The sequence below is a fragment of the Cygnus olor genome, chromosome 3 (genome assembly GCF_009769625.2).
Source record: "Cygnus olor isolate bCygOlo1 chromosome 3, bCygOlo1.pri.v2, whole genome shotgun sequence".
NCBI lineage: Eukaryota > Metazoa > Chordata > Aves > Anseriformes > Anatidae > Cygnus > Cygnus olor.
In genome coordinates this window covers 43710342-43738280 of record NC_049171.1, presented here as the reverse complement: position 1 = coordinate 43738280, position 27939 = coordinate 43710342, and the positions used below count along the sequence as shown (strand labels likewise).

General features: G+C 46.4%; 1 protein-coding gene across 1 annotated transcript; it reads left to right on the top strand.

Annotated features, from left to right (window-relative positions):
- Nucleotides 1–204: 204 nt before the first annotated feature.
- FAXC (failed axon connections homolog, metaxin like GST domain containing) lies at nucleotides 205–26057 on the top strand. The gene is made up of 6 exons (XM_040552854.1): nucleotides 205–871; nucleotides 1603–1738; nucleotides 6898–7094; nucleotides 13826–14043; nucleotides 18230–18346; nucleotides 19987–26057. Exons 1-6 carry the CDS (start codon nucleotides 597–599, stop codon nucleotides 20268–20270), a joined length of 1227 nt encoding a protein of 408 aa, XP_040408788.1. The 5' UTR covers nucleotides 205–596; the 3' UTR covers nucleotides 20271–26057.
- The last annotated feature ends 1882 nt before the right edge of the window (nucleotides 26058–27939 follow it).

Below are 27939 nucleotides of genomic sequence, written 5' to 3'. Positions count from 1 at the left end.
TGGGCAACCTGGTCTGGTGGGAGGTGTCCCTGCCCATGGCAGGGGGGTTGGAAGTATATGGTGTTTGAGGTCCCTTCCAACCCAGGCCATTTTATGATTGTATGATTTGGATGTGTTCTGCTCAGTCACCTAATCGGGCACCAGAATAACAGAAAAACAGCACGCGATCCCAAGCGTTTGGGAAAGGGTATCGCTATTTCATGTGTCGGTCGGGCACTGGGCTTTGATGGCAGGTGCCTCCTCTCTCAAACACGGGTGTGACACACGAGGGTGAGGCGGCAGCCCTTGGGGACACGGCGGCGACATCCACCAGCCCCTCGGGCAGCTCCCGGCCCCACAATTTGGGCGAGGCTCTCCCAGCCCAGCGCCAGGCGGGCGCGGGTGCCCTCAGCAGGCCGCTCCGCGCACCGCCACCACCAGCAGCAGCAGCAGCAGGAGCAGTAGCAGCAGTACCAGCAGTAGCAGCAGCATCAGCATCATCAGCCGCCGCCCCCCCGCCCTGCGCAGCGGCGGCAGGGGGCCGGCAGCCGGCGGAGCCTCCGGGCTCGGCCGGGCAGGGCCGGTGGGCGCCGTGGGATGCGGGTGCCGACCGCAGCATGCTGTGGGGGGTCGGGCTGGCGGCGCCCCGCTCCTGCGTGGCGGACCTGAGCCGCAACCGCAGCCTGTCCCTGGGCTGGTGCGCGGGGCCCGAGGAGCCGCCGCCCGCCCTCTATGGGGGCGAGATCGTCGCCTTCCCGCTGGCGGGCGCGGGGGCGGGCGGCACCATGGCGGCGCTGGGCTCCGACTCGTGGTGGAAGAAGACGCTGTACCTGACCGGGGGCGCCCTGCTGGCCGCCGCCGCCTACCTGCTCCACGAGCTGCTGGCCATACGGTGAGGCGGCGGAGGGGAGAGCGGGGCGGCTTGGGGAGCCATCTTACGGCTCCCTGCGCAGGGAGGGCTCGGGGGCCGCGGCCGGGCGTGGGGGTGCAGCCCTCTAACCCGGGTGGGATGCGGGGTGCCCCGAGGGGACCGGGGGGGAAGAAGGATTTCCCGTTTTACCGAGGGGACAAATGGGAGGATTGGAGCGGGGGTGTGCGACGGAGGGGCTCGGGGCTGCCATGAGCACGGCGCGGGACAACGCCCGGCGTGAAAACGGTGCTGAGAGCGGTGGCAGTGGATGGCCACGCTCATAGCCCTTATCAGAGGGACGAGGTGTTGAGGCCCGGCCGTTTCGTCTCTCTGCCTCGCTGCCATCCACCTTTTTGTTTACCACCACCTCCGAAGGGCAGGTGCGTGCCCGCCGCCACGGGTTGCGCGGGGTCGCGGGGGCCTGGGCTCGTGTTTGCCCGTGCTGTGCGTGGGCTTGGCTCACCCGCCTCCGTGCCAGGCTTTCACTCGTCTCCAATGTGGGATTAGCCAAGCTTCCTCTCTGCCGCAGCAGTGTAAGTGCTTTTTAGGGCCTCAAGATCCAACGAATAATAATAATAAACAAAAATATTGCGGTAGTCCATTAAGGGAGGATGTGTGTTTTGCTTCAGCCAGGATTTCTCCTTTGTGCATTTAATGTGCTGATGTATGATGCACCTGTTTCTGGTTTTTAAATTCTGTTTTGTTTTTGACAGGAAAGAGCAAGAGGTTGATTCAAAAGATGCTATTATACTGCATCAGTTTTCAAGGCCTAACAATGGTGTTCCAAGTCTATCCCCTTTCTGTCTGAAAATGGAAACTTACTTAAGGATGGCTGATTTACCCTACCAGGTACATTTATACAGTTTTCCTTTCTCTGTAATTGCATGAAATAGCAAGTAGGCATCCTCCCCTCCCAGTCTTACTCATCCAGTGATATGTACCCATACAACTGGCTGGGTAGATCAAAACTTTTTTATCTGCGGTTAAATTTGCGATATAGCCTTTAAAGGTACAACTTGAATGAAGTTGGTCTAGAACAGCTCTAGATTTAATTGGTAAAGCTAAATGAATGTTGGAAGTTAACCTGGTTTGAACTGCTGAAGTGGGAAAATAGCTCATAGTTTATGTAATGCTAAATAATACACTAAAACTAAAGCGTGGTATTATATGGTCTTTGAATTGCATCTTGCTAAAGAGAACAAGATTAAATAGCTGTAGCTTCTTGTTTTCCTGGTGGTGCACAGGGTTTCTTCCCAGTGCTCTCCTAGGAAGATGTGCCTCCCATCTGCTTCACCTCGCATCACCGGTGCTTCCCCTCTCGTGAGGGAAGACGGGGTTGCTCTCCATGTTGTGAATACAGCTGCCAGGTTGTGGCTGGGTGCCTCCCATGCCGGCTTCCCTTGGGGGACTAAGCCCAAGGTACTCCAGTGAAAGAAAGGCAGGAGAGCACAATCTTGCTGTCTTGCCTGTTAATGTCAGGGTTCAGTTGTGATTCGACAAATTGGGCGCATGCTGCGTGGCGGTGTCACCAGGCAGCTTGTGCAGAAGACAAGCTCTTTGAAACAAAGGACAGGTCTTTTTGCTGTTTGTATAAAGCACTGAGGGCATTTCAGATGTCATCATTACTGTTGTATCTTAGGTTGTATCTAAGGATCTTCGGTGGAAGAAATCTCTCTCTCTTTTTCTCTTTTTTTTTTTTCCCCCAAGCAATGTAAGTTTGGGATTTTACTGTGTCTGCAAGGGCCTGAGCCGTGGCTCACCTCGTGCTCACCCCAGATGGGTTCAAGTCACTTTTTTTTTGCTGCATATCCAGGCGCTCTGAAGAATATTTTGATCAGTCTTTTGCAGAGGAAAACAAACCATTTAACAACTTTATTTCATATTTGGGGTTAATATTCATCCACATTCCTATGCAATTAAGCTCCTTTACATTGGAAGTGAAAGAAAACCCAGTTAGTACATTTTGCTTAAATCTTTAGAAGCATAAAATTTGATGTTCATTACCTTAAGATTTAATGAAACTTGAATAAGATTCTTCAGAGCATTTGGAAGTAGACTGGGGGGATTTCTGTCCCATGGGATGTATTTTCCTCATTTTGGGTTGTAGAACCTGAAAGATACTGAAGTTTGAATGTGTCGTTGGACCAGGAGGCCTTAATGCACATTGCTTCTCAAACCAGAGTAATTTGAGTAGAAATTGCACATCTGAAGAGAAGACTATTCCTGGCGACGTCTGTTTTCTCTCTAATAGTGGTTTATGCAGTTCAGAGGTTTGAAATGATTAAAATCGCTCTGGTGGGGAGAAGATAAGGAAAGCTGCAGTGTAAAAGATGGCTGTCGCAGGCTATGATTACTTCCAGAAGATAACGCTGCACATTTGTGTGATTCAGGATGGAGTCATTTGGAAAGCTAGTGCTGGGTAGAAGTCAGCCACCTGGCACTGTGGAGAGAGAGGGGTTTCCAGAGGGCTCTCCTTCCCTTTTTATTTCCTGTACTGTTGCTCAGTGTGTTGGTTTATACACAATTTCAGCATTTGTGGGGTTACCAGCCCTACCTAGGATTTTAGGCATAAGGTCAGTGGAGTTAAGCTTATGAGCTGAGGACACAGCTCTTGTGTCTGAAGGAGGTAGATTCTGTTTCTGTCTTCGTGTTAGGAATGTGGTGCTGCTTGCGGCTCATACAAGTAGGGGAAGGCGTAGGTGCGACTGTAGGGTTAAGCCATAAAGGAGCAGGAGGAACTTTGTTTTGTTTCTGTGTTACCTGTAGGCTGCTGTAGGTGACAGAGACGATCGATGGACCTCCTGTCAGGTGGCTCAGTTGCTGCCCGAGCTGGGTGGCCTGGTGGCAGGTCACCAACAGGCCTCTCACGCGGTGGAATTGCAGCTGGCCCGTCCTGGTCGTCCTGTCCATGGCCACCAACCCTGTGGTGTTTCCAGTTCTTTGCTGGGGGTGGCTCTGGCGCTGTCTGAGTTTTGTGGCCTCCCTCAGCCCTGGCCAAGGGAGGACATACCCCATGCAGCTGACAGGGGCAGCAGTCGCACTGAGTTACAGATGAACGCTGCAGCTCTCCGGGCACTGGGTGAGCTGGAGTGGTGCAGCTCTTGGCTCTGCAGGAGCTAGTGGTGGTAGCTACCACAGGTTACCTGGGCTGAGTGTCTGGGGATGGAGAAAGCTTGGGAGGTGCAGCCAAAGGGCCATCACCTTCCTCGGGAGGGGCTGCTTAGAAGGGAGGAACATGAAGCTGGGTGACAGAAAAAAAACAACAAAAAAAAGTTGTTTCTGATCAGAACAAATAGAGGTGCTATTCCTTTTTTGGTTCCTTGTGTTTTGACTTTACTGGAGTATATTAAAATATTGAGTGACGTGCTATGTGTTGCACAAAATGTTTTAATGGTGTGTCAGAAGACAAGAGGAGTGAAGTAAAGTGTTCCCACCTTTTCCTAATCTGGATTTCTCCAAACAGATGTGTTCTTATAATGTGCTTTGTTTTTCTTGTAGCTGCCTTTCTAGGTGCAAATTCTCAATCAAAAATAATTCAGCCTGTTCTGCTCGGGCTGGTCTGTGCTATTACCTAGCTGTATTTTCAAAACATTTGATGCTTTTCTTCATAAAGCTCCTTTTAAAGGAACCTGTTCTGGGTGCTTGTGGAAGTCTTTTGGGTGTTCCTGTATTTCCTCGTGAATGTTAAGATTTGAACATTTACATATTCTGATGAGTGTTAGCACATCAGAAACATGATGTTTTCATGCCAGGTCTGTGAAGATGATACTCTCTATGAGAAGAGACATGAGGGAGAGTAAAATATAAGCAACAATAACTGAAAATGTAGAGCCTAATTTCTTCTGGAGAGCACTAGAAAATTACCCCAGAAGTGCCCTGTGCTGCTTGGTTTGTAATTTCCTCTGTAAATGATGTTCTCAGGAGCTCTTGTTATAGTTGCTTTATAGCCTGCAGTTCAGTACCATGAGGTATGAGGGTATTTTTTTTAATAATAATACCATAGCTTTCCTGCTTTGCAGCTGGACCAGTTTTCAAGTGGAAAATTGATAAATATTTGATGGCAATTAGCAGCAGCCATAAGGATACTGAGGTTTGAAGCCTAAAAATATCCACTTGAGAACAGTGGATACAAGAACAGTATAATGTGAGATTTGTCCAGAGATAAAGGTTTCCTCAGGTCATTGAAAGATGTTTCCCCTTTTGTTTGATAAGCTGTGTGTAACAAAACATGAAAATCCTGCAAGAATTTTTTTTAGGTTTACCTATACCAACTTTCCTAAAACGACTTAGGCCATCATTTGTGTTTTTGAGAGTATAATATCAGCGCAGTACTAGCTTTTTACACAGTGTATTTGTATGTGTGTGCGTGCGTGCTTGAAGAGTTGTGTGGCTGAATAACAAAAACCTGCTTTTTCTGGATTGCAAACGATATGGAGTGCAGTAACTGCGATAAGTAATAGGCACAGCTTCAAGTCCTCCGTCTCCTGCAGAACATCAGTATCTGTGCACAGGGAGGGAAATCTCGTCCTGAGGGGGCTGTGGACTCTCCGTTCGGTTTCAGGCGCTGGGCGGTTTCAGTGTTTCTCCCATTGACCAGGGCAGTCACCTGCACGTGCGGGCAGGGTGGATTCTGCTGCTTTGTTCATGCTGGCATGGATGCAGAGTAGGAGACGTTATATAACCCGGTATTCCTTCCGTGATATTTGCTTGGGCAGAAGTCCCGGAAGAGGCTGCGACCAGAAGGCTTTGTTTTCCCAGCAGTGTTATACAGTTCTTCTGCTCTGATCCAAAAGGGATGAGCTTCCGGGAATGGGCGCTCATTGGTCGTGGTGTGCGCATCCCTATTTTGAGTGGCAGCCAGAGTGATGTGTGCTCAGTGTGCTCAGGCCGAGCTGGGGTCACCTTCTGGTGTGTGCTCCTTGCTGCATGGTGACCTTAAGCCATCTTTAGTGGATTTGTGTGGGGTAAATGTTTGAGACCCAGACAGATCAGCTGAGAGCGGCTAACCCTGAACCTAGCAGCTAGACCCCAAAATGCTTAGGCTGACTGCCAGGTGTGGGGCGCAGAGCCTGCTCGTTGTGAGCCTTTCTGATTCAGTTTCTGAGCTAGGATTTTTCTTTTGCTAAATAACAGGACATGAGGAAGCGAAGCCCAAGAGAAGAAAAAAAGTTCTGCCATGTATCCCTACTTTCAGAAGTAAGAGAGAAATGAGATCAAACATCTGATCACATTTTGGAAGCCAGGCATTCCTCCCGTGTTTGTTAGATGAGGCATAAATTCTCTCATCTCTCTGTTTCACCTGCTCCAACTGGAAAATGGAGAAAATACATTAAAACATCCCTACAAGTGCTGCTCTGAGGACACGTACCGGTATTCAGCAGTGTGCTCGTGCTGTGCTCAGTAGTGGTGCTGGCCTCTCGTAGATCCAATTGTAATGACCCTGTCTGTAAATATGAGAGATTTCTAAGTTAGGAAATTGCAGAAGCACATGTAAAGGCAGATTTCCCTCCTGCCCAGTGAGGGAGTGATACAATGATACACGTTTCGTTGTGGGCTCAGGATTGTGTTTTATCCTCAGAGACAGTGCAGCTACTGAGACAGGCAGTGAATTAGTATTTATAACATAATTTTAATACAAAAAGTGCTGTGCTGTGTATGAGCCAAATTAAGGTGTGATTCCTGTGATTAAAAACTTTAGAACAATGGACCCAATCTTCTGGGAGATCTGAGCATCTGCAACCCCTTAAATATCCCTGGTACTCAAGTAATGTTAAATCACATGGCATCTAATATGAAAGCTTGTAAGACATTGCAGGACCTGGAAATAACTATTTTGGTATCGCGTAAAGCCGCTGCTCTGTTAGCAGCTCTGTTAGGTACAGTTAATCTTGAGTATCAATTAAAAAATGTTACTTTTAAAAACACAGGAAGGTATTTAAAAAGCTTTATTCTCATTGGAACAGAATCTGAAGGACCTTTTTTGTCTGTTTACTTGCTTTTTTTCTTAGAACTATTTTGATGGAAAACTTTCCCCTCAAGGAAAAATGCCATGGATTGAATACAATCACAAAAAAGTATCTGGCACTGAGTTCATTATTGACTTTTTGGAGGAGCAACTCGGAGTGAATTTAAATAAAAACCTTGGTCCACGTGAACGAGCTGTTTCCAGAGCAGTGACAAAAATGGTGGAGGAGCACTTCTATTGGTAAGCTTGCATGGAAAAGCCGGTTGTCTGCTGTCAGACCTGCACTCTTGTCTGGAAGGGAATGCTTATTTTGTCTTGCGGTTATTGCAGTTACCCAATTATTAATTTCACAGCTCTTCTCACTGTGGAAGGCTGCTGCTTCTTTCTGCTTGTGCTAGTATGAGTCAGGAGTAGCTCCCCTGAGAGCTGTAGTGATGTGTAGGCAAGGTAAGGAATCGGCGTTGCAGAAGGAAGCAGCAGCGGGCTGTTTGTCCTCTTCCGTATGACCTCCACGTGGGAACAGCCTGGTTAATAAGGAGCAAAGCCACGATGGCTGCAAACGTGTGAGGTTTGAGGGGGGAAACAAAAAATAATACCCAGCATTTGGAGTGAAACTAAAATGTTGTTTTCTTGTAGTTACTGTTTTTTTATTGTCTGTGTGTGTGATTACAGTGTGGGTTATTGCCTTTCCTGTAACAGAATATTCCTGTTAATAAGTATTGTTGGCAACAGTGCCAGTTGATAAGGATACAACATTAGTTGTGGTGTCCTCAGAAGCTGAAGTATAGATATGAATGAAAAGCCTAAATATAACTTTGCTGATATTCTATGCATTTTACTGACACTTTTGAAAATAGTATCTGTGATTTTTTAATTTTTATTGTTTTATTTTTATTCCTCCTCCTGCACCCCAACTTTTCATTTCACTGCTTTTTTAAGTGTCCTTTCCAGACTGGATCCATAGAAGTAGCAGGTGGATGTGGTGTCCTGGATGCTGCATTGGGTATCTCGTAGGCATAAGGCTTTTTCCCCAACCGTTTGCTTTCTAGCGTGCACTTAAGTGCCTGTTGTACTGAGTCTTGCATTCATACAGCATTTTATTTTCTCCAAAAATGTGTGATTTAACTTGAATGCATTTACCATGTTTTTTTTTCTTTCATCTTCTTATTGAAGAAGAGCAGCAACAGGTGAACATGTGTACGTATAGTTAGTTCTTCAAACCATTTGTAGTGTTCCTGGGAAGGAATGTAGCATTCAGTAGGCAGGCTGAAACGATGCGGTTTCAAAATGAAATCCCTGCCTTCTCAGAAACGTGACTTTCACTGGTTATACCCACCTGCAGTGACATGTCCTCAAAAATCTGACCACAGTTCTTAGACACTTGTCTGCAAACCTGATTTTTGTTCTTTTTTTTTCCCCCGGTTACTGTAGCAGCTGGAGGGAAGATGGGGCCTTTTAATCCCTTAATGCTCCATCTCCTTGCCTAAGTATATTGTTTGTTTCATGGTCTGTGGACTTAACTGCTTTAAATGCAACATTAGGGATGACAAACTTGTATGGCTTTTGTGTGTCCCAGTTACAAATCGCTCTTCCTTTGTGAAGCTGATGTCTGTCCATCCACACCCCCACTGAGCAGACTCAGCACTGTGGGGCACGAAATAGAGGAGTATGGGGGACAAGGAGCAAGGAGATGGCATTGAAGTAGGTGGATTAAGCTAGAAGAAATTGAAATAAAGACCTGCATGCCTGGTTGCATATCCCTGTTGCTTTTTGTATTCAGTCCCACAGGTGAGTTTCCCTAGGGCACGTTTTTTTTTTTTTTTTTCCTGCAGCATGGTGAATGGTCCAGCTGTAAGTCTGGTATGTCTTTGCTGTGTGGCTGTGTCAGAGGGTTTCTACTCCACCGCGCTGGTTCTCTGTGCTAGGTGCTAGGCGAACCCTGAGCCAGAGCTGTGAGGCATCACGCTGCTGTAACTCCTGGATAACAACCCTGACCACCCCGTAGTTACACCGTGATAAAATCAGGCCATAGCTGTGTAGAGCTGTGTTTGTATCTGACAGGATTCATGGTTGTGAGGTTCCTTCACACCGGTGCGTGAACTTGGGTGCTTCCCACTTCCCACCAGGAGCTCAGGGTTCATCTGTGATGTCTCCAAGTCCCATAGTGAGGGACTTGTGAAAGTGATGGCCTTTCTGCAGAGTAAGGTTTATAAACTCAAGCCTCCAAAGCAGTAATATAAACTGTGATTAATACAGTTCTGTTTCCAGCAGCATGCAAAGTAGTTTCATCATAAATAAGTAATACTGTAGTGCATCTATCGAATGAAGAAGCAGAGAACATCTTGTGGTGTGCTGTCCCCGGATGGAGCTAATCCTGGTGGGTGCTCAGCATCTCCTCCTGAAATGTTTAGCTTTTGCTGAGCTAATTGCCTATCTTCAGCAGCAGCTCTGGTTGCTTAGTGCCTCTTAAAGGTGGAAATTGCTGCTTTGGCTGGAGCTGAGAGCGGTGTAGGGCTGTTGTGAACATCAGTCTCCAGCCACCTGGACTCTGCCCCAGGCTGTGATGCCTGGCAGGGGTCAGGCAGAGAGCCAGCGAGTGATTGAGTATACCCATTTTATTACTGGGATTACAGCATGTCTCTGAGATCCATGAGGCTGGTGCTGGAGCTTCTGTCCCTGGAGAAAGCTATAATTGTCAGCCTTTTGCTATGTTTAAATCAGCAAAGGGAAAAAAACTCCTAACCTGAGCAGGGGTGAGGCTGAGTCAGCAGGAAGAGATGGGAGCAGACCAGTTCTGCGCCTCAGGGACCGGGCTTTGACCCGAGGTCCTCAATCTGTGTGCAGACCTCTGTCGTCTTCTGAAGGCTTGCCCTGGGTCACCTCTGCAACCAGCAGTGACCTGTGGGCCCTTAGAAACCAGCTAAACCCATTAAATTGGTTTAGCTGAGTTGTGAAACACAACCTTAGTGATTTATAAATATATATACATGCATAAATCTATCCATTTCTTGCTTCGTCTTTTAAGAAGACCAAGTAAATACCACATATGTGATGAGTGAAGCATAGGAAGAGCTTGCTATGACAACACAAGTGAGTCTGACTTTGATAGGTACTCAGACTTGCCATGTATTGAGTGTAATACATGTTTAACATCGAGGCAGTAATACAAGTGACATCCCACCTGCTATTGACAAGGCTTGAATACCACTGGTGGCTTAAAAGCCCTTTCCTCTGAGAAGTCACACAGCAGGTAAGGTGTCCACAGCTCATTGTGGAATGAATTTGTTATAATCCTTTTGTATATCAAGAAATTCCACTCTGTGCAGGATTCAGATGGGAAAAATAACCCCCAGGTCGAATCCTTTTCAGCATCTCCCCCTTGCCTTGATGCTTTTTTCAGTTCAGTTAGTTTGGGGATAATCAGGCAAGCTGCTGCTGATGAGTCATTTTCTCCATCTCTTCTCCTGATTTATGTATTGAGGCCAGAGCTGCTGTTACATTTATACTTCAGATCTGCTTCACCTCTGTAGCATTTTTTAATGCATTATTGTTTTATTTATACTCCAGGATTTTTACATTTTTTACATTTTTACAGATGTGCTGGCACTAACAGAAATGCTAATGTTTCCCGAAGTGCTCAGTTCAGGCCAATATTCAAAATGCCATCACATAAATACTAACTGTAGTTTAAAATGTATAATTATGCTGAATTAGACTACCTGATGTCTGACATTTCCTAACTTTTTGTAATTTTTATTATGCTGTACTAATGTAGTCTAAGCAGAGGAATGATGGGTGGAACTGGATGCGGAGGAGCATGTTTTGGTGGGAAGCACTGATTTTATCAACCTTTGAATATAATCATTTTAACAAAGTGCCCATAAAGCTTGCTTTAAAAGTACCTATAGCTGTCCCTCTAAATCTGAGCCTACTTTTTTTTCTGTGCTTTTGTGTGCTCTGAACCATAAAATTCTAGGCGTAAACTCAGCAGTTGTCTGTTGAGCTGTCTTCATTGCCCACATAAATTTGAGATCTGGGACACGACAACTTTACTCACTCAGAGCGACAGGCACACATCCAAGATCGTGCTTGATGATTTAGCTGAGATGGGATTACCAAAATCTGGTGCCGTTCTGCTTTTCCTGCATCGCTGTCCGGGTTGTTAAACTCTTCATCTGGTATCTGCCTCTTCCAAACCCAAAGACTTTCTTCCCCAGAGCAAGCAAGTGAACATTAGGGAAATGTACTCTTGTTTTGTAGGACAGGCTAATTGGCTTTGTGGGAAACCTTATTTGTCCTGTCTCATGAAATTAAAGCTGTCCTGGGCATGGTTGATGACTTGGTGCGGTGCCAGCTCTCTGATGGAGTCAGAGTGAATAATAGTCCTGGAAGGGCTGGAGGGGCTGTTGGACTGGCGTGATTTTTTCAAAAATACTACAGCAGAGTCTCCTTTCTGCATTTTTGCTTTGTTTTGTCATGTTTTTCTTGCTGTCCCTCTGTATGGTGAGCGCCATTGTCGTAAAGCCACTAAAACTGTGCTGCAGAGTGGCCGGGTGAAGCTGATGAGATCCATGCTGGGGGATGAGGGTCTTCGTAGTCAGATGCACAGCTGTGCTATTGGAGAACAGGTTTTTCTCAGCTTATTCAAGTAAGAAGTATAATTAATAGCTGATGGATGTAGATAATACTTGTAATTGTTTCCTGATGTTCTCATCAAGACCAGGTTCTTTCTTCCCCTTCAAAGCCGTATCTGTCCAAGGGCCTGTGTCCTTTCCCGGGCCTGTGTCCTTTCCCGGGCCTGTGAAACACAGCTGCTGAAATGTTCTGCTTTATGAAGTGCCCTTAGGCTTTGAGCCCAGTTTTCTTCCCATGTTTCCGAAGTTGTTTCACCTTTTATGTCTGTTCCTGGGGCAAAGCAGTTTTACAGCACATCTTTCAACCAAAGCTGATGCTTCTGGTATTCCAGTACCCATTTGCTCCAGTGCTTGCTGGTTTCATGTTCCCCATTTCATTCTGGTGCCCCTTTCTAAATCCAGTTTTGTTTCAAACCCAGCTTTGTTGAAACTTGCCCCAAAACTTTGGTTGATTCATCCATTTTGAGCACTAAGGATTGTGCAACGTCTCCATTCGAAGACCCGCACTGAGGTATGTGAGCCATCAGTGGGATGCTGTCGTCATACTGATACAGCACAACAGGTCATGGAGAAACCCGGTGAGGATAAAAGCTGTCAGAAACAAAGCAGGTGCATTTTTGGTCCGTACTGTTCATGCATTTGCACCAACACCTGCATGGGCCTCACTGTTACTGGCTTTAATGAAATCAATTTGAGCAGAAGACGTTGTCCTGCAGGGGACAGCTTTTAGTAGAATTAAAATACCTTTCATCCTTTCTGAGAACATTGTTAATTTGAGAGTTAAGTGGATTTTTTTTCAGCTGTTTTGCCAGATATGCTCCTTTTACCTCATGTTATTAGTAATTCAAATAAGGAATTGCTGAAAATATAAAGATTGAGGCATTTTTTCATTGTGTAAAAGTAGTTGTTCCCTGATGGTAGTGCTGAATTCACCTTCTAGTCATGATATACTGGAGTTTGATAAGGCATGCAAATTTAAAAAAAAAAAAAAAAAAAGTAGGAGTTTTCTAGGATATACCTCCTTTTTTTTTTTTTCCCTCTTACTTTGAATTAGGTGATCTATATAGGCACTAAGGAAATTACACGCAACTAGAAATATGTAAAATGATAAAACTGAAGTCATATTCTGAACTAAAAAAAATGAGCTCCAATCATAGTGGAAATAGAAACATTTAATTATTAAACACCATTTAATATTTTACATATGTGAACTTGCAACTTTTGATATTCCAGCTTTTCTGTCTAGCTTCAATAGTTTATCATATCTCATGAGCCTTTTTTCATACAATCTCAAAAGCATAAGCCTACTTTAAAATTTTTCAGTTTGGAAATTTGTAAAAATATAATGGAATATGGCTATAAATTCCCAATGTTTCTGAGGCCCCGTTGGCTTCAAACATTTGTCATGTCTACTTTGAGATGTCTTTGGCCCATCTTTCAGTATCCTTTGAACTTTTGTCACAAGTCGTACGGTCTTTTGTTTCTTCAGAATATCTTGCGTCAGATGGTGCTGCATATTATAGAAGTTAAAGTAGCAACAGCAACAAATGAGTTTCTTTGCCTACGGTATTAATAAAGAACAAAAATTATTGTGGGAAGCAAAACATATAGCTGGTAAGACAGATTTTGGTGGAAAGACTTTTTGAAATAACGCATTTGCCATTTAATAAAGCTGCAGTACGGCCTGAAATACAGCGGAAGCCTTTTGAACTCTATCTCATACAAGATCAACATCTTCATTAGGAGAAGAAAAAATGCCGGAAAACATTAACCTGATAACTACCACCTTTTCAGTTTTTTGTTTTTGGTAAAGGTTGTGTCATTGTTAATCTCTGAAGAGAGCAGAGATCTTTCTGAGAAATCACTGCTACAGTATTTATGTTGGTGCAAAGTTACTGCTTGACTAAGTTCCAGCAGTATAGAAAGCAAGGAGAACAGGTTGGTGGGAGAGGTTGGTTTCTCTGTTTTTCTTTGTTTTCCCTAGGTCTGTGCAGTCAGTCATCTGTGGCTAATAAACCCTTTTGGCACCGCGTTTTGTTCTGTGAGGTTAGCAAAATTATGTAGCGCTTATTTTGTATTTCAACGTGAACGTCACGTTCTCTTAAAGGAAGCCACGAGTGAAGAAACCCGGGGAGGTCCGCGTGAGTATTGCGAAGTCAGGTTTCACTGCTTCCACTCGGAGGTGCGCCAAGGTCTGCTTTCGCTGGGCACTAGCTCTCCATCAGGGCTGAGAGCATTTAGTGTTAAGGTAGTCTGACCTTTGTGGGAGCTGTTGCAGGGTGACGACGGGCTCTCTGGGCGTTGCACTCTTACAACGTGCTTTGTGCATCCTTCTAGGACTCTAGCTTATTGCCAGTGGGTGGAAAACCTTCATGAGACGCAAAAGATGATTTCGGTGTACGGCCCCCTCAGTGACTTGCTGAAGTGGATTCTCTGCCATCTGACCAAAGGGATCGTGAAGCGGGAGATGTACGGCCACGGCATCGGCCGCTTCTCGGAGGAGGAGATGTACACGCTGATGGAGAAGGACATGCGGACTCTAGCGAGCCTCCTGGGTAACGTACAACAAACGATTCGCCTTCTGCTTGTGCACAGCCCGCGGGGTGAGATCGCCCGTGTGTGGCAGCCTGGTCGCACGCACGGATGAGCTCACTTTTGTCAGTAGGTGGAGGCCATGCTGCTGCCGTCCCTCAGTGCCACCTTCACTCCCGTGGGGACGGGGCTTCTTTCCTCGCTGTATGTCACCAAATTGCCCCTCTAGAGGGGTAGGCGGGTTTCTTCTCTGTGCACCGTCTGTATCTAAAGGAGCAGAATGTGGCCTGTGGTTTCGGATGAGCGTTTTGCTGTGTGAATTCAGGAAAACGTAGTGTTCATTTTGGCAAATGTAACCTCTTATTTGTATTTTGGGGAATCTCTTTTTCCTAGTGGGACTCATAACTATATGATAGGTTATTGTGAGGCTGCCGTTTGAAAGTCCTTTGCAGGTGTTACTTTGGTGAGCAGGACTTTGCTGCATTTGGTTGGTGTGAGCAGCCTTATGCAAAGCTGTTGCTAGGAGATGGCTTGTCAAAATGGATGGGCTTAGGTGTGCTGGTTGTCATGGGTGGGTGCTGTGCGGGTAGTCTTTGGGTCGACCTCAGGCAGCTAGAACCACATGAGCCTCATTGCTGTTGTGTAGCTCAGGCTGAAGTCTGAACTGGAGCTGTCTGCAGTGAGCTTCTGGGTTGCAATCTGCTGAGAGCTAATTGCACTGTGATCCCCGTTATGGGCCTCTGGAGAGGGGCTGAGCAGCAGGTGGCCCTGCCGGGGGGGACTCCTTCAGCCGAGACCTTTTCCAGGTATAGCTGTTACCATGTTTGCCTCTCCGTAGTTGCTTTTGGGTCTGTTCCCAGATTTTATTTGTATCCTTTTGCCTGTACTGATGCTCAAGTTTACGGTTTAGAGTTCAAACGGGTCGCTGAATCATCCAGTCAGGTCTCTACAAACGGGTTGCTGTCCTGAGGCACCAGTCTCGCTTCTGGGTGAAGCGGGTCTTTCCAAAAGGCATCCAGCTTTAATCAGAAGATTTCAGGAGGTGGAGTTGCCACTGTGTTCATCAGTAATTGGTGGCAGGTGTTAATCACCATCAAAAGCTGTCCAGTTTCAGTTCACAGCTTGCTGGATCTCAGCCTTCAGGCAGACGTTCCTGTGCTAGTTCTTCCTCCCCTCCCTGGGTGGCCCTTGGCCTCTCCTTGTGAAGATAAATGCAGTAATCAAACCGTTAATCTCACTCTTGGTTTTGATGGGAAAAATGGCTGGAAATCCTCAAGCTTCTCTCTCAGGTGTTTTCTTCGAATCTTGGAAAAAAATGCGCCTTTTTTTCCCCTCTGCATTCTCTCAGCCTCCCACTCGCTGGACAGACCTTCTCCCCGCTGCTCCTACACCTCCGCCTGTGCCTGCACGGTGTGTGCTGCTCGTGGCCCAGTTTGGCAGCCCTGCGACTGCCCTTCGTTTTCTGCCACCACGCTGCTTTTTTATTGTGTGGTGCGTGTGCTACCAGCAGGGCTTTAACACTCAGTTCCAGGTTATTGATGAGAACAGTGTGCCTGCCTGTATTTTTTAAAGCCTCGACGGGCACCCGCTATGTTATTGTTACTTTACGACATTATCAGCTGAATATTGTACTTTTTGTTTTCCACCTTTGCTTCTGAAATGGCTGTCAGATTAGTCAGTGTACAGTCATTATATTTGCCCTTTTGATTGTCTAAATATCTGTGGCCTTCAGGGGCCTGTCCCCATCGGGTGGGGACAGGAGGTGGGAGAGGGACTTCCAGCCTGGCTGGAGGCTCTCCTGAATCGCTGTGGGGCAGGACAGGGCCCTTGGTCAGCTCAGTGACCGCACAAAAACCTGGGTGAGGTTCCCCACCGGGTGTGTGTGCCCCTGGGTTTTCCCAGGAGAGGAAGTGGTTGAGATTTTGGCTGTTAATTAAAGGGTAGTGGTAAGAGCTTAAAAAGGATGCCTGTAAAGCGAAGTGGCTGCAAGTACCGACCTGCAGCTGTCAGTCAGCAGGCATATCAGGTTAAAAGTGGCAGCCTGGAGGGGATGGGATGGTTCAGCTCTCGCTGCCTGCCGTTGTTGCTGCGAGGTCTAAGTGGCAGAGTTACTTCCCAGCACAACGTCGTTATGGATCGAGCCTCAGACCCAGCCGAGCAGCCTTAAATTCCTAGTGCTGGCAGCTGAAATGGGATTTTACACAGCCCGTAACTGTGGCCTGGGGACCGGTTTTTGAGCTGTGCTTGAGACTGATGAATGCTGGGCAGCACATAAATACGGGAAGGCCATAACATTTACCCAGTACGGAGTTGTCAGATATAGGTTGATGCAGCTGTGACAGAACTGGGGAGAGTTAACTCCGTTTTACTATCGCATCCGACATGCTGTAGGAAGTTACCATTATTCCTTATTCCTGAGCACTGCTTTGCTACATTACAGTACAGAGGGATAACGGATGATGCCGTGCTGTACTTTAGAATTTGCTGTATTTCACTGCTGGACAGTTTTTCTAAGATCATTCAATAACCCTAACTTTTAATAACCCGCTGAATTACAGGCAGCTTCTGTTGTACAAGGGAAGAATGTCCTGGGGAGATGGGATAACTGGATTTGGAGAATTCAATTACGGACAGCATTTCACGCTTTATAGCACGTTGGGCCAAGGCAGCCATCTAACCTGACCCCTGAAATGCCTCATGTCTCACTTGTGTGCCCTGCTTGGCGTCTTTGCTGCGGGACTAGTGCCTGCGCTGAGGCAGCAAGCCGGTACTGGATGTTCCTTTCGCGAATGGCCTCTTCGAAAGAGGATTTTCTTCCCTATCTTAGCTAGCTACTGTCTGTGTGTGCTGTGGTAGCTGCCCGGGACCATCACGATGGCCAGGTGCCCAGAGAGGTGTGCGCAGCAGGCACGTCCTTCCTGCAGACCAGGGCAGTCCCACGTGGCTGCCGTTTCCCCTGCCTGTGCGCCAGGAGTGCTGTGCCTGGGTCCCTGTCTGTTAGAAGGCAGTGCCTGGAGGTGGGGAAGCTGTGCGTGAGGAGAGCTGGTGGTCTCCTTTTTGAGCCCGTTGGGGCAGTCTTCTGGCGAGATTGGCACGAAGGCGCCCTCGAGCTGGAGACCTCTGGGGAGAGGCAGAGGTTGGAGTCAGGCTGCAGGAGGTGGACGTTGCGTCCACCGCTCTCTGCTCCCCATGCAGGGAGCCAGTCTGTGGGATTGCCAGTCTGAGATGTTGATCATCTCGTGTGCTGCTGGTATAGGCACCTCACTGAGCTGTCTGTGTTGTGGCCGAGCGTGACATACCCCCCTCTCAGTCTGTGAAGCTGTGGCAGTGGGATGTGTCCGGGTGGCGCGGGGAGAGCCTGCTTTGCTGTTTGTGGTCTGTGGGGCACCTGTCTCTGAAGTGAGGGCGCTCCAGGACTCATCCCGGTGCCTTTCACAAGCGTGTCATGTTGCGTTGGGATGGAGCTGGGGGCAGTGAGTGGGAAGAGCCTCAAGGCAGTCCTCGGAGCGGCGTTACCTGGCGAGAGGTCCTTGGCAAACTCGCTCCAAGCCGTTTGCTCCTGCCTACGGCTGCTTTCTCCTCTATCTGCTGTGTCCTCGTATGTCTCCTGCCTCTCCTGGAGGCGCAGATCTGCTCTGAGCAGTCACTGTCAGTCTTAGCGATGCATCAGTTTCAGCCTGAACGAAGGCTGGGAGAGGGAAGCGTTGGGTACCACTCTCTTGTAGAGTCAGATGGATAATTTGCAACTGGATCTGTGCACATGAGAGACACAGGTTGATCAGCTTTCTGCAAGTGCATTTGTGATTTTTGAACCATGGCTGAACGATTTTGGGTCTCTACTGAAGGAGAAAATTGTGTTTTCAAGCACCTCCTTGTTGTAGAGGAGGTATTAACTGCAGCAGAAGTAGTGTGGTGTGTATCCACTGCCTACTGTGGTGAATGGAGGTGCTCACTTGGCTGGTGGTGGCTCTGTAACTGGCCAGGTTACGGGAGTGGTGGGTACATGGGGAAGCTGCACGAATGGATTTGACCTGCTGGGCCCTAGGATCAGCTTTTGAACCCTAATCAATATTGAATCTCTGCCTTTGAACCCTTGTATCTTTTCAACTAAATGATTTTCCATAAAAATAGTGTTAAAGATTTAACCGGGGAAAAATCCAGATTTTCAGTGACATTTCCCCAGTGAAACGTTTGCTGTTGTATTTACAGGCGACAAGAAGTACATTATGGGACCAAACCTTTCCACTGTTGATGCCACCGTTTTTGGGCATCTGGCACAGGCAATGTGGACACTGCCAGGGACCAGACCAGAGAGGCTAATCAAAGGTAAGAGGTTTTAAGTGATCTCTGACAAAGGAAAAAAAAGAAAGACTCTTGGTGGCATTTGCTGTGTTTAAACTTGGAGCGCTTTGTAAGGATATTTGAAGATTGCAGGAGCACTTAACCACATCGTAGGCTGTTCTTGCCTTTGATGTAGTATTTATATCCTGTAATGTTGTTTTTTCTTAAAATTCTTGTTTGTTTTCACTCTAATGTTCTGGATGGTAATCGTTTCTATTCCTGTACTCGATCTTTTCCCTGTTTAATGTAGCAAAGAGCAAATGCCTCTATGGAATGAATGCTGGGTAAAGTGTTAGAAGCCATGAGCCAAATTTTGCTGAACCGAGTAGTTTTCATTGACAGTAGAACTGCGAGTACTGTTGTCCCAGTGCAATTAGAGCCTTTGTTGTTATTAAGGATGCTGGGCAAGGAAAAGATTCCAGTCTGGCTTTGGAGTCGCTGTGTTTTTGCGTGAATTGGAAACCAACATACTTCCCCCCCGCCCCAACTTCTTTTTTTCCCTTGTGCAGTGGTATAGGCACGTGAAGGTCTGGTGGAAGCATCTTGGCATCCCTTTGCAGAATTAAGCCACGCAGCGTGAAAATTTGAAAGAACTAAGGAGGAAAAGGATGTGAAATAGCTATAAAAGGAATGAATCTGATCTGTAGACCTACTCTGAGCAAGAGGTGGCTACTGAGGCAACAGTTTGGAGGCACAGACTTGCCCATTACTAGCACTTTGAGTTGAGGAAAAAATATACTTGAGATTTTTTATGAGGGACGTAAATATAGTCCGTATAGTTCTTCCTCTTGACGTCTGAAGAGACACAGATAGGATTCTGAAGGGTCCATGGGTTTCAAGAAAAAATGATGTTTGAACTATTTTGTATCTAACAGAAATGAACGGTAAATGATGTAAATGCCCAAGCAGTATGGATGATTCTCTGTACCCATCCAGCTAGCTACTCATGCTGTGATATATTATGAGTGCTGGTTGCATATACACATCCATAATCCCTCTAATGTGCTGTTCTTTCTTTGTTCGTTGAAGTTTTCTCATAAATTCTTCTCTCTAAGCATACGCATATGTGTATGTATAAACATAAAGCATAACATACTCCTGTGGGCTAGGAACATTAGAGGCGAGTCATATAAAAACCAAACCCATGAATTTACCTTGCAGACAACGCTGCCATCTGGTGGTGCAAGCCCCAAACATCCAAATTCGCTAGATTTTAATAAATGAATGGATTGCATATGTAGCATCAAATCCTGCCTTTAGAAACCATGTTTCTGCTAAGTAAGCAAGAATTTTGATATGAGAATCTTACGCTACTAGTGTCTTGTCTTGATTTATTTCTGTAGATGTTGAATTTGGGCTAGTTATTTTGCTACGTGCATTTATATTCATTTCAGTGTAACCTTTCTTATTACGTGTGGGTTAATAGTGTGTGTTTTAAGTTACGTGAACAGCCACTGAGAGGATTGACTGGATCTTGCCATTTTTAAAAAAGTTTTCTGGTACTTCTTTGGAAAGAACCTGCACAATTTATTTCCAAACTACGCTAACGTGTTCCTGAATCAGCCGTTGAGTTAAAGTGTTGTTGACTGGATGTATTTACCGGAGTCTATTGTGCTGTGTTGCAGGTGAACTGATTAACCTTGCTATGTATTGTGAAAGAATAAGGAGGAAATTCTGGCCAGAGTGGCACCATGATGATGATAACACTCTGTATGAATCCGAAGAAAGCAGTGAAGCAAGCAAGACTCACTCCCCTTTGCAGGACTTCAGTTTTTATTCAAGGACAGAAACATTTGATGAGGAAGGGAACAGTATTTCTCATACCCCTGACACAGATTACACTGGACACTCGCTCTTTGATTCGGATGTGGACATGGATGACTACAGAGATCACGAACAATGCAAATGATGTGTACAAACATCTCCCGTTTTGCAGACAAGCTGTTTCTTGGGATCAGTCTGATTTATTTTCTGCTCCAGGCTGGGAGGAGGTTTGTACCACCTCCAAGAGACCGTTGTGCTTGACTTGGTTGTCACATGTTACCTGGACTGTCTCAACCTTATTTCATTTTGTGTAACTGTCCAGATGGAACCAGGGTAAACAGATACTTAAAACGCGCATGGGCAAACTGGAGGTCCAGAGGGCAACGGGACTTTTCAATCTACGTTTTTGCTCTCATTGAAAAACAAATCCCACAGCTGGGTGGGAGAAACATCCAGGCGGCAAAGCACTTGTAAGAGCTGGTTTGTGTTGATATCTTTATGGGAATGGGTTGAGGACGAAAGTGCAAGAGGCGTTACTGGCACACTTTTCTCCTGTGGAAGAAAATGATTGATGCTGTGTTGATTCGGTGCAGTTTTGGAAGAATTTTATTTGATAGCTACTTGCACGCTGGGTGCACGTGTTGTCACAGTGTCTGAGGTGAGAATGAATGCATTGGGTTTGCCCACCTGTGTGAAGTTTAACATCTACACCTGTGTTGCTTGGCCTTGACTGGTTGATTTTAAGTGGAGAGAAAGCATATGGAAATTACAGATGGTTCTGGTCTTTGTAAACGTGTGTGTAAAATCAATTATTTGCTTGCAAACGTTGGCGGTAGCCTGTTGAAAGTAGTTTAATCAGGACTTTCTCAATGAATTACAGTTCCATGAATCAGGACCCTTCAGCAAAAAAATGTCTGTTCTGGGAATAGACAGTTTACACATGCTTTAGGATGCTAATTGTTGATAGTCTTAGTAGTCTGGAGCTTGAACTAGCTCCAGCTTTCAAAGGACATGTTCCTTTCATGGGCTGTGGATTATTTCCATCAGAGGAAAATGCTTGCTCTGGGGAACACCCAGCTAGCTGTGGCTCTGCAAGCGGAGGGACAGGTCTGCAGTCACTTCCCATGTCTGTTCCGTGCCTGGGAGCTGCTGCAGTTTGGTCTGAGGTGTGCGTGAACTTGCATCTGCTTCCTAAATTCCTCACGCGTTTCCCTGGAGCCATGCTCCAGTCTCTGTTTTCGTGGGCAAGCAGCATTTGCCAAACGAACCCAAACTGAGGAGGAGGATGGCGTCATTCGATGACTTGGGACCCTTCTCAGGAAACTAAGCACAGGAACAGGTCACAAGAAGATAAGTCTTGGGCTTGAAAGCACAAGGGGTGGTGGTCTGATATGTCTGTGAAACTTCATAGGTAAGTCAGGGCAGATGCTACCTGCAAACAGTTAGGTACTGACATTCTGGATAACAGGCATCTATGTCAAGAAGCTCCTCTTTAAAAAAACACTCATGTTGGAAATTCTGATAGAGATGTTCTCATTTATTTTGCCGTGAAGTGAGCTTTGAAGCCGTGTGTTTGAAGGCTATGCCTTCTCCGTCTTTTCAGCCTGAGGAGAAGGTGTTTCCAGGTATGGAGCCCCTGCGGACAGCGATGAGTCCCAGTGATGAGTCGCCATTATTAAAACACCAGCCTGAGTTCAGCGGATGGTCTCATTGTTATCATTTCCCTGGGCTGACAGATCTGCCAGTGGCAGCGATGCTTGTGACTTCCCAAAACGCAATCAGCCAGAAGCCAGTGGTGTAATTTTACCCTTTGGTGTGTACACAGCTGGAGTTGGGTATCACATGGCTGTGCATGGCAGCAGGCACAGGAACCGGCATCGCCACCGTGGTGCAAAGCTGGTGTCACATCACGGTCTTCGCCCGTGTCTGGAGGTCTTCCTGGGGGCTGGCCCAGAGCTTTGTTGCCAGAATTGCTCCTGCTATGGATCCGGTGCTGCTGCAGAGCTGGGCATCTCTCTCTCTGTAATATAGATATATTATATCTATATGTACCTGTCTCAGTGTCAAAAGGAGCAGTGTGGTGAGAAATACTCTGGGGATTAATCCTCCACAGGAGCTTGACTTCACTGTGGCAAGTGCAGTCAGGCACTGTGTTGCAGAAGGGTGAAACAAGAAGAAGGATCTGATGGGGCTGCGGAAGGGGGAGGAACTTCTTGTTGTCAGCTGAGATTTTTTTCAGTGGTTTAATCAGTTAGGTGAATGTATTCTGTAGCATGTCACATGCCTTCCATTTCTTAGGAAGTACTCAGGTTATTTTAAAGGAGAGGTTACTGAGTAAGTAGCTTTTTCCTCATGACAGCTACTCCAGATACTATGTTTCAGTGTTTGGCCATATTTCAAAGTAGGGGTGAAATTAGGAAACAGCATCTCTTTAGGGATTTGTATGTATAGTGTTTTGACAAGGTCTGATAGGAAATCCTTGGGTGTGTTTATCCTGCCCAGAAGCAAATACAGGCTTTTAGACCTCTTTAAAGGATTTAATCTAAGCCTTTTTCTTTTGGAAGCTGGTCATGGCAAAATGTTTCGGGGGGGTGGGGGGGGGAATGTTTAAAAAAGAGCTTGCTTTAACATCTATGAAAAAGTGTCAGTTCATTTTGGTTTGAATGGGGAAGGCATACAAGAGTTGTCTTCAACATAAACAGAACAGATTTCTTAAGCTTCCAAAATTCTGCTAAAAGAGCAACGTTTCCTTAGGCCTGCAGCGTTGTTTTTTCCCCTTGATCATTTCTATTTTTTGTCTCCATGCTGAGGGGCTGTGCAGAACTACAAATTGTCAGAGAGAATCATGGAATCACAGAATATCCCGTGTTGGAAGGGACCCACAAGGATGATTGAATCCAACTCCCTGCTCCACACAGGACCACCCAAAAACCAGACCATGTGTCTGAGAGCACTGTGCAAACACTTCTTGAACTCTGGCAGGCTCAGTGCTGTGACCACTGCCCTGGGCAGCCTGTCCCAGTGCCCGACCACCCTCTGGGTGCAGAACCTTTCCCTAACACCCAGCCTGACCCTCCCCTGTCCCAGCTCCATGCCGTTCCCTTGGGTTCTTTCTTTTTATTTTTTTCCCCTCACTGTCCCCTGATCAAAACTGCAAGCATCCCGGAGGTCCTGGCCACGCTGCAGGGCAGGCAAGAAATCATGTGTCACCGTAGTGGTGAAACCTGGGACAGCCCCATGAGGCTCGATGGCCTTTTCAAGCTGGGGGTGAAGGAGGCCACGGCATCGTGCCTGAGATGATGCTGGCCACACGGGGACTCCCTGCAGGGCAGGGAGTTGGAGAGCATCACAGCCGCCGGCTCCAGACCTGGAAGAAGAGCTGGGGAGCAGCTCTTGCTGCTGCTGTGGGGCAGCTTGGTTCTGCCCCCTTGTTTTATTTTAAACACTGCCAAAGGCCACCTATTGCACTTCTTTCCGTACTGCTGCTCCAAGGCAATGGTAAGTGGTCTTCTCATTTGGCAAATGGGAGGTTAAAGAACCCCCTGCGTTTCCAATATGGTTAAATTTAAAACAGCCTGTTGTTTTTTTTTCTGCTGTGAATTGAAGTGTTTGATTGTGTAACGCTTTGTCGTGTCAGGATGGATTTGTCTGTCAGTACCGGCGTCGCTGGCTCTGTCAGCAGAGCTCACTGTTACTGAGTGGGGAAACAGATGCTGGGATGTATAGGTCCTACAGAAATCGTACAAATGTGGTGCTTGATTTAAAAACCAAACCGAACCTGATGTTTCAGATCTGGAGGACTGTTCCCATCCAATTATAACACTGCAAGTCACACGTTTTGATCTTTAGAACCTTGGCAGTGTCCCTCCAGATCTGTATTCTCTTTGAAAAAATATTGCCTGAAATATTTCTGCAGCAATAGTTCAGGCACAAATTTCCTTTTGTCAGTGATGTCTGCTCAAGTAATCATGACAGCTTCATACTGTTTTCATTGAAAGGGTTGTATCTGTCAGATACCGAGCCGTACAAAATATTGCCTGCTGGAAAAGTGTGTTATGTGCAGATTTATGCAGGGCAGCTCACAAGTGAAATTTCTGTGGCAGGGGATGAATTCGAGTGGGTCTTGTCCTTAGATGTTTGAAGAAGAATTTGAATCTGTTTTCTGACGGGTAGCTGCTTAGCCTAACCCCTCCATCTCCAAATACTACAAAATTACGAATTAGGCTTATAATCAAAATAAAGGAAATAACGCTCTGTGAGTGCAGAATCAGGGCGGACAGCCCAGTAGCTGGCACAGGGGGGATGGAGGCGCGTAGTGTAGGGGTGGGTCATGGCCATGCACGTTGGTGGCTGCTACCTGGAGGAACACCCAGGTAGCACAGTCTGATCTTGTGTGGACCAGGAGGACTTGGAGGTACCCTTGGATGACCGCAGTGGTTTTCAGCAGCTTATTACTGCTCCCAGTCCGTGTGTGTGCTGTGCTGTGTTTCAGCTACTCGTTACTGTGAAGCGGGCAGCGGGGGGGACTCCTTTGAAGCTGCTGCTCAGGTGAGGCTGCCGGTGTGTTGCCGTCCCGTACCTGCACTGCAGTGTCATCTGTGTCCTTGTGGCAAGGGACAGGGGTCCCTTCGGGTCCGATTCCTGCACAGAACACTGCAGTAAAAGCAGCTTCCAGCTGACCAGCGAGGTGCATGGGCTGGCGTGCCCAGTCGAGGGGAGACGTTCTCCGTCCCCCCGTACCGCCTGGGGCTCCTGCGGGAGGATGGGGGGCGAGTGTTGAGTTTCATACTAGTGACCCTACTGTTCACGGCTTTGCCTTAGCGGAGGGAAGTGCTATAACACAGATCAGCTCTGTCTCCGTGATGCTCTCTTAGACGTCCATCAGAGAGGGCTTCTCTTGCACGCCTTTGCTGTACGTGCCAAGGTGAAGAACTTCTCGGCAGAGATTTTCACAGTTCCCTGAGGTGTTTGGAAAAGAAATGGGATGTCTGTGTGTACAGCATGGGAATCTTAATCGATAAAATGGTCAGTGAGTCACTGCAGTGCTAAACTGTAAGTACCACATCCTGTTTGTCCAACTTGCAAATTTTTAAGGCCAGAGATCATTATGGGCATTGAGTCTGACTCATGCATACAAAGGACTGTAGGATTTCCTCTAACGATTTCCACATTCAGCTCAACGAACTAAAGCAGCAATAGAGCGTGTGCTTCCTAAAGGCATTCAACTTCTGCAGAACCAAATCCTGCCCCCTTGAAGTCACTGGCAGAAGTGCCGTTTGCTTCAGCAGGGCCAGAAATTTCTGACCAAGCTTCCAAGAGACCCAGAATTTCGCACTTCTCATTAACGGGACTGTTCCCTAGAATCAGACAGACAAGGTGTGACTTTTGTATTTTTTTTAACTCTTTAAAAATAAAAGAAAAATCTTATTAAGCTTCACTGGGCACGAGGTTTGCGTGTGTTCTTCCCTCTGTTTTTAGTTAGTTCTTGTGACTGATCTTTCCTCGACTGTACAGGTTTTTATTTTCCAGAATACTTGAAGAATACAGGTCCCGAAGTTTTAACTTACAGGGTGTGCAATCCAGCAGGGTTATAGCACGGGTGGATGGGCATGGGGGGAGGGTGATACCCAGCTATACGTGGTGTACAAGTTTTTCCTAACAAAATGAAGTATCACATTGCTAAATGAGGACTTTAATGCTGTAGCTGCATTATGTTATTTGTCTATGTACTTATATGAGAGATACATTATTTTAGCACTGTTATTACTACTAGTTTATAAAGCCATATTTAAAATTGTACACTTAATTGTAACATAACTTTAAATTGTGCACTGTGTTGAACCTTGTATATATATATATGAAAATCTGTATATTTTGTCTTTATGCCGTATGTCATTGGTGTGTAAATTATAAGTAATGGATCTAAAATACCTTTCTGGTTCATGTCCTTCTTCTGAATGTCCCTCCTTTCTGCAGGCCTGTGAACTAACTGTCTTAAGTGTGAGAGCGGGGAGTCCCTGGAACTGTAATGGCCAGTGAGTTAAACCTCCATCTCTCCAGGCAACTACCTTAGCCACCACTGTGATGTGAATTGGGTCACACTGTCACTGTCTGTCTCTCCCTTCAACACTGCAGGAAAGATTTCCAGGGCAAGCGCACGCGGAAAGACTGCACTTAACCATGGGCGGGAGGAGGGGTTGCTGCTCCTCTTTGTTCACTCTGGGACTAATGCTACTGGTGTGAAAATAAATAATCCTCAGAGTGGGACTCCATGGGAGAAGTGCATATACTTTAAGGTCTTTGCCCAAAGCAAGGGCTAGTTTCATTGTATGAGAATATTTTGGAAAAAAATAGCGTTTATAATAGCATGGCCCTGAACAGAGTGTAGGGATGATATGACAGGAGACACGGTCTTGATAGAAGACATACAAGGAAATAGTGTGCAGGTGCACTCACACCATCAAATCAACATCACAGCCTGCTTCATAACTGATGACATTGATGTTGCAGGCATATACATTTACATTTAAAGAACAAACAAACGAAAGACAAAAAGCCCTGATGGGTGGGCAAACTAGCGTAGAGCTGATATTTCTCCTTTCCCCTGGGGAAGCATGGGGAGCCTGCAGCAGGGTGCAGTGGCTGTTCTGCTCTGGGGAGGGATGCTGGACTGGGTCCTGCTGCTGGTGTTGTGGGTTAAGAAGCTATGGGGAACCGTGCCAGCATTGAGCCCGGTCCCCAGGCTGGCTTTTGCAGGCTCTGCTGTCAGATTTATCCCAGTGAGGGTTGGGGCAGCACTGCCTGAAGGATGGGAGAAAGGAAAGGGCGGGATGTATTGGCTAGTTACACTACTTTGTGTTTTGAGACCAGGGAAGAGGACAGGCAAGTGCATTTCACCCAGCTGAACAATAAATAAATAATAATAAAAAATCACAAATCAGGCCCAGCCCTTCCATTCTGAATATATATTTTAGCTCCTCTCATTGTGTTGCAGTTCTATGGCCTGTGAAGTGGATGTTCATAGACTTCTCCATGAATACTAGAAATTTCAATGTATTTAAAAAACACTGAGGTGAAAAACATGTGTAGGTTGAAATATAGGACTTCAATCATTCAATATTTCAAGCTCAGAAGAGCTGGTAGCCAAAACAGAGCCCTTCCAAGGAGACATCTCTCAGTTCCAGTGAATTGTGTTGTTGAAATGCTTTCAAACTATTTATGCCTGAACCTCCAAAATTTTAAATTATGGTGTTGGAGAAATGTTCTGGATGATAATTCAGAGGGTTACTCTTTTGAATAGTTAACTTAAAAAAAAAAAAAGACTGTGGTAAAGCAGCTTTGTGAGTTCCCATATATCAGCCATGTCACAGTCACTGGCCTGTTGTGATCTCCAGCTAAGGATGTTAGCTTAAACCTCAGTAAAAGAGATTTAAGCTAATGCCTTTTACCTTATGGTAGGTCTGGGCTTTGAGTACATGTGCAGCTGCTTACTGCAGTTTTGCTGACAGAAACTCCTTAAATCATAGTAACTGGTGGCAAGCCTGATCCTTTTCAGAGAGCACTTCTGGACACGTGAGGGCACCTGTGTTATTCATGTGAGGCGATGGAAGCTGGTAGTCCAGGAGTGCCCCAGGATGAAAGTGCCCCAGGCTAGCGCCTGTAAGGGGAATTCCATGGTGAAGCTCCCCAAACAGTTGTTTAGCCACCAGCCAGGCAGCAGGTGGGAACATTCCTTGTTTTCCAGTGAAGTTGTGACCCAAGGGACACTTGAGACTAGGAGCAGCACCTGGAGCCCAGATGGGGTGGTTTTACTC

Coding starts and splice junctions, on each gene's coding strand:
- FAXC (XM_040552854.1), top strand. CDS start 597: ATGCTGTGGGGGGTCGGGCTGGCGGCGCCCCGCTCCTGCGTGGCGGAC. Junction 872..1,602: donor CACGAGCTGCTGGCCATACG/GTGAGGCGGCGG, acceptor TGTTTTTGACAG/GAAAGAGCAAGAGGTTGATT. Junction 14,044..18,229: donor GACTCTAGCGAGCCTCCTGG/GTAACGTACAAC, acceptor TTGTATTTACAG/GCGACAAGAAGTACATTATG.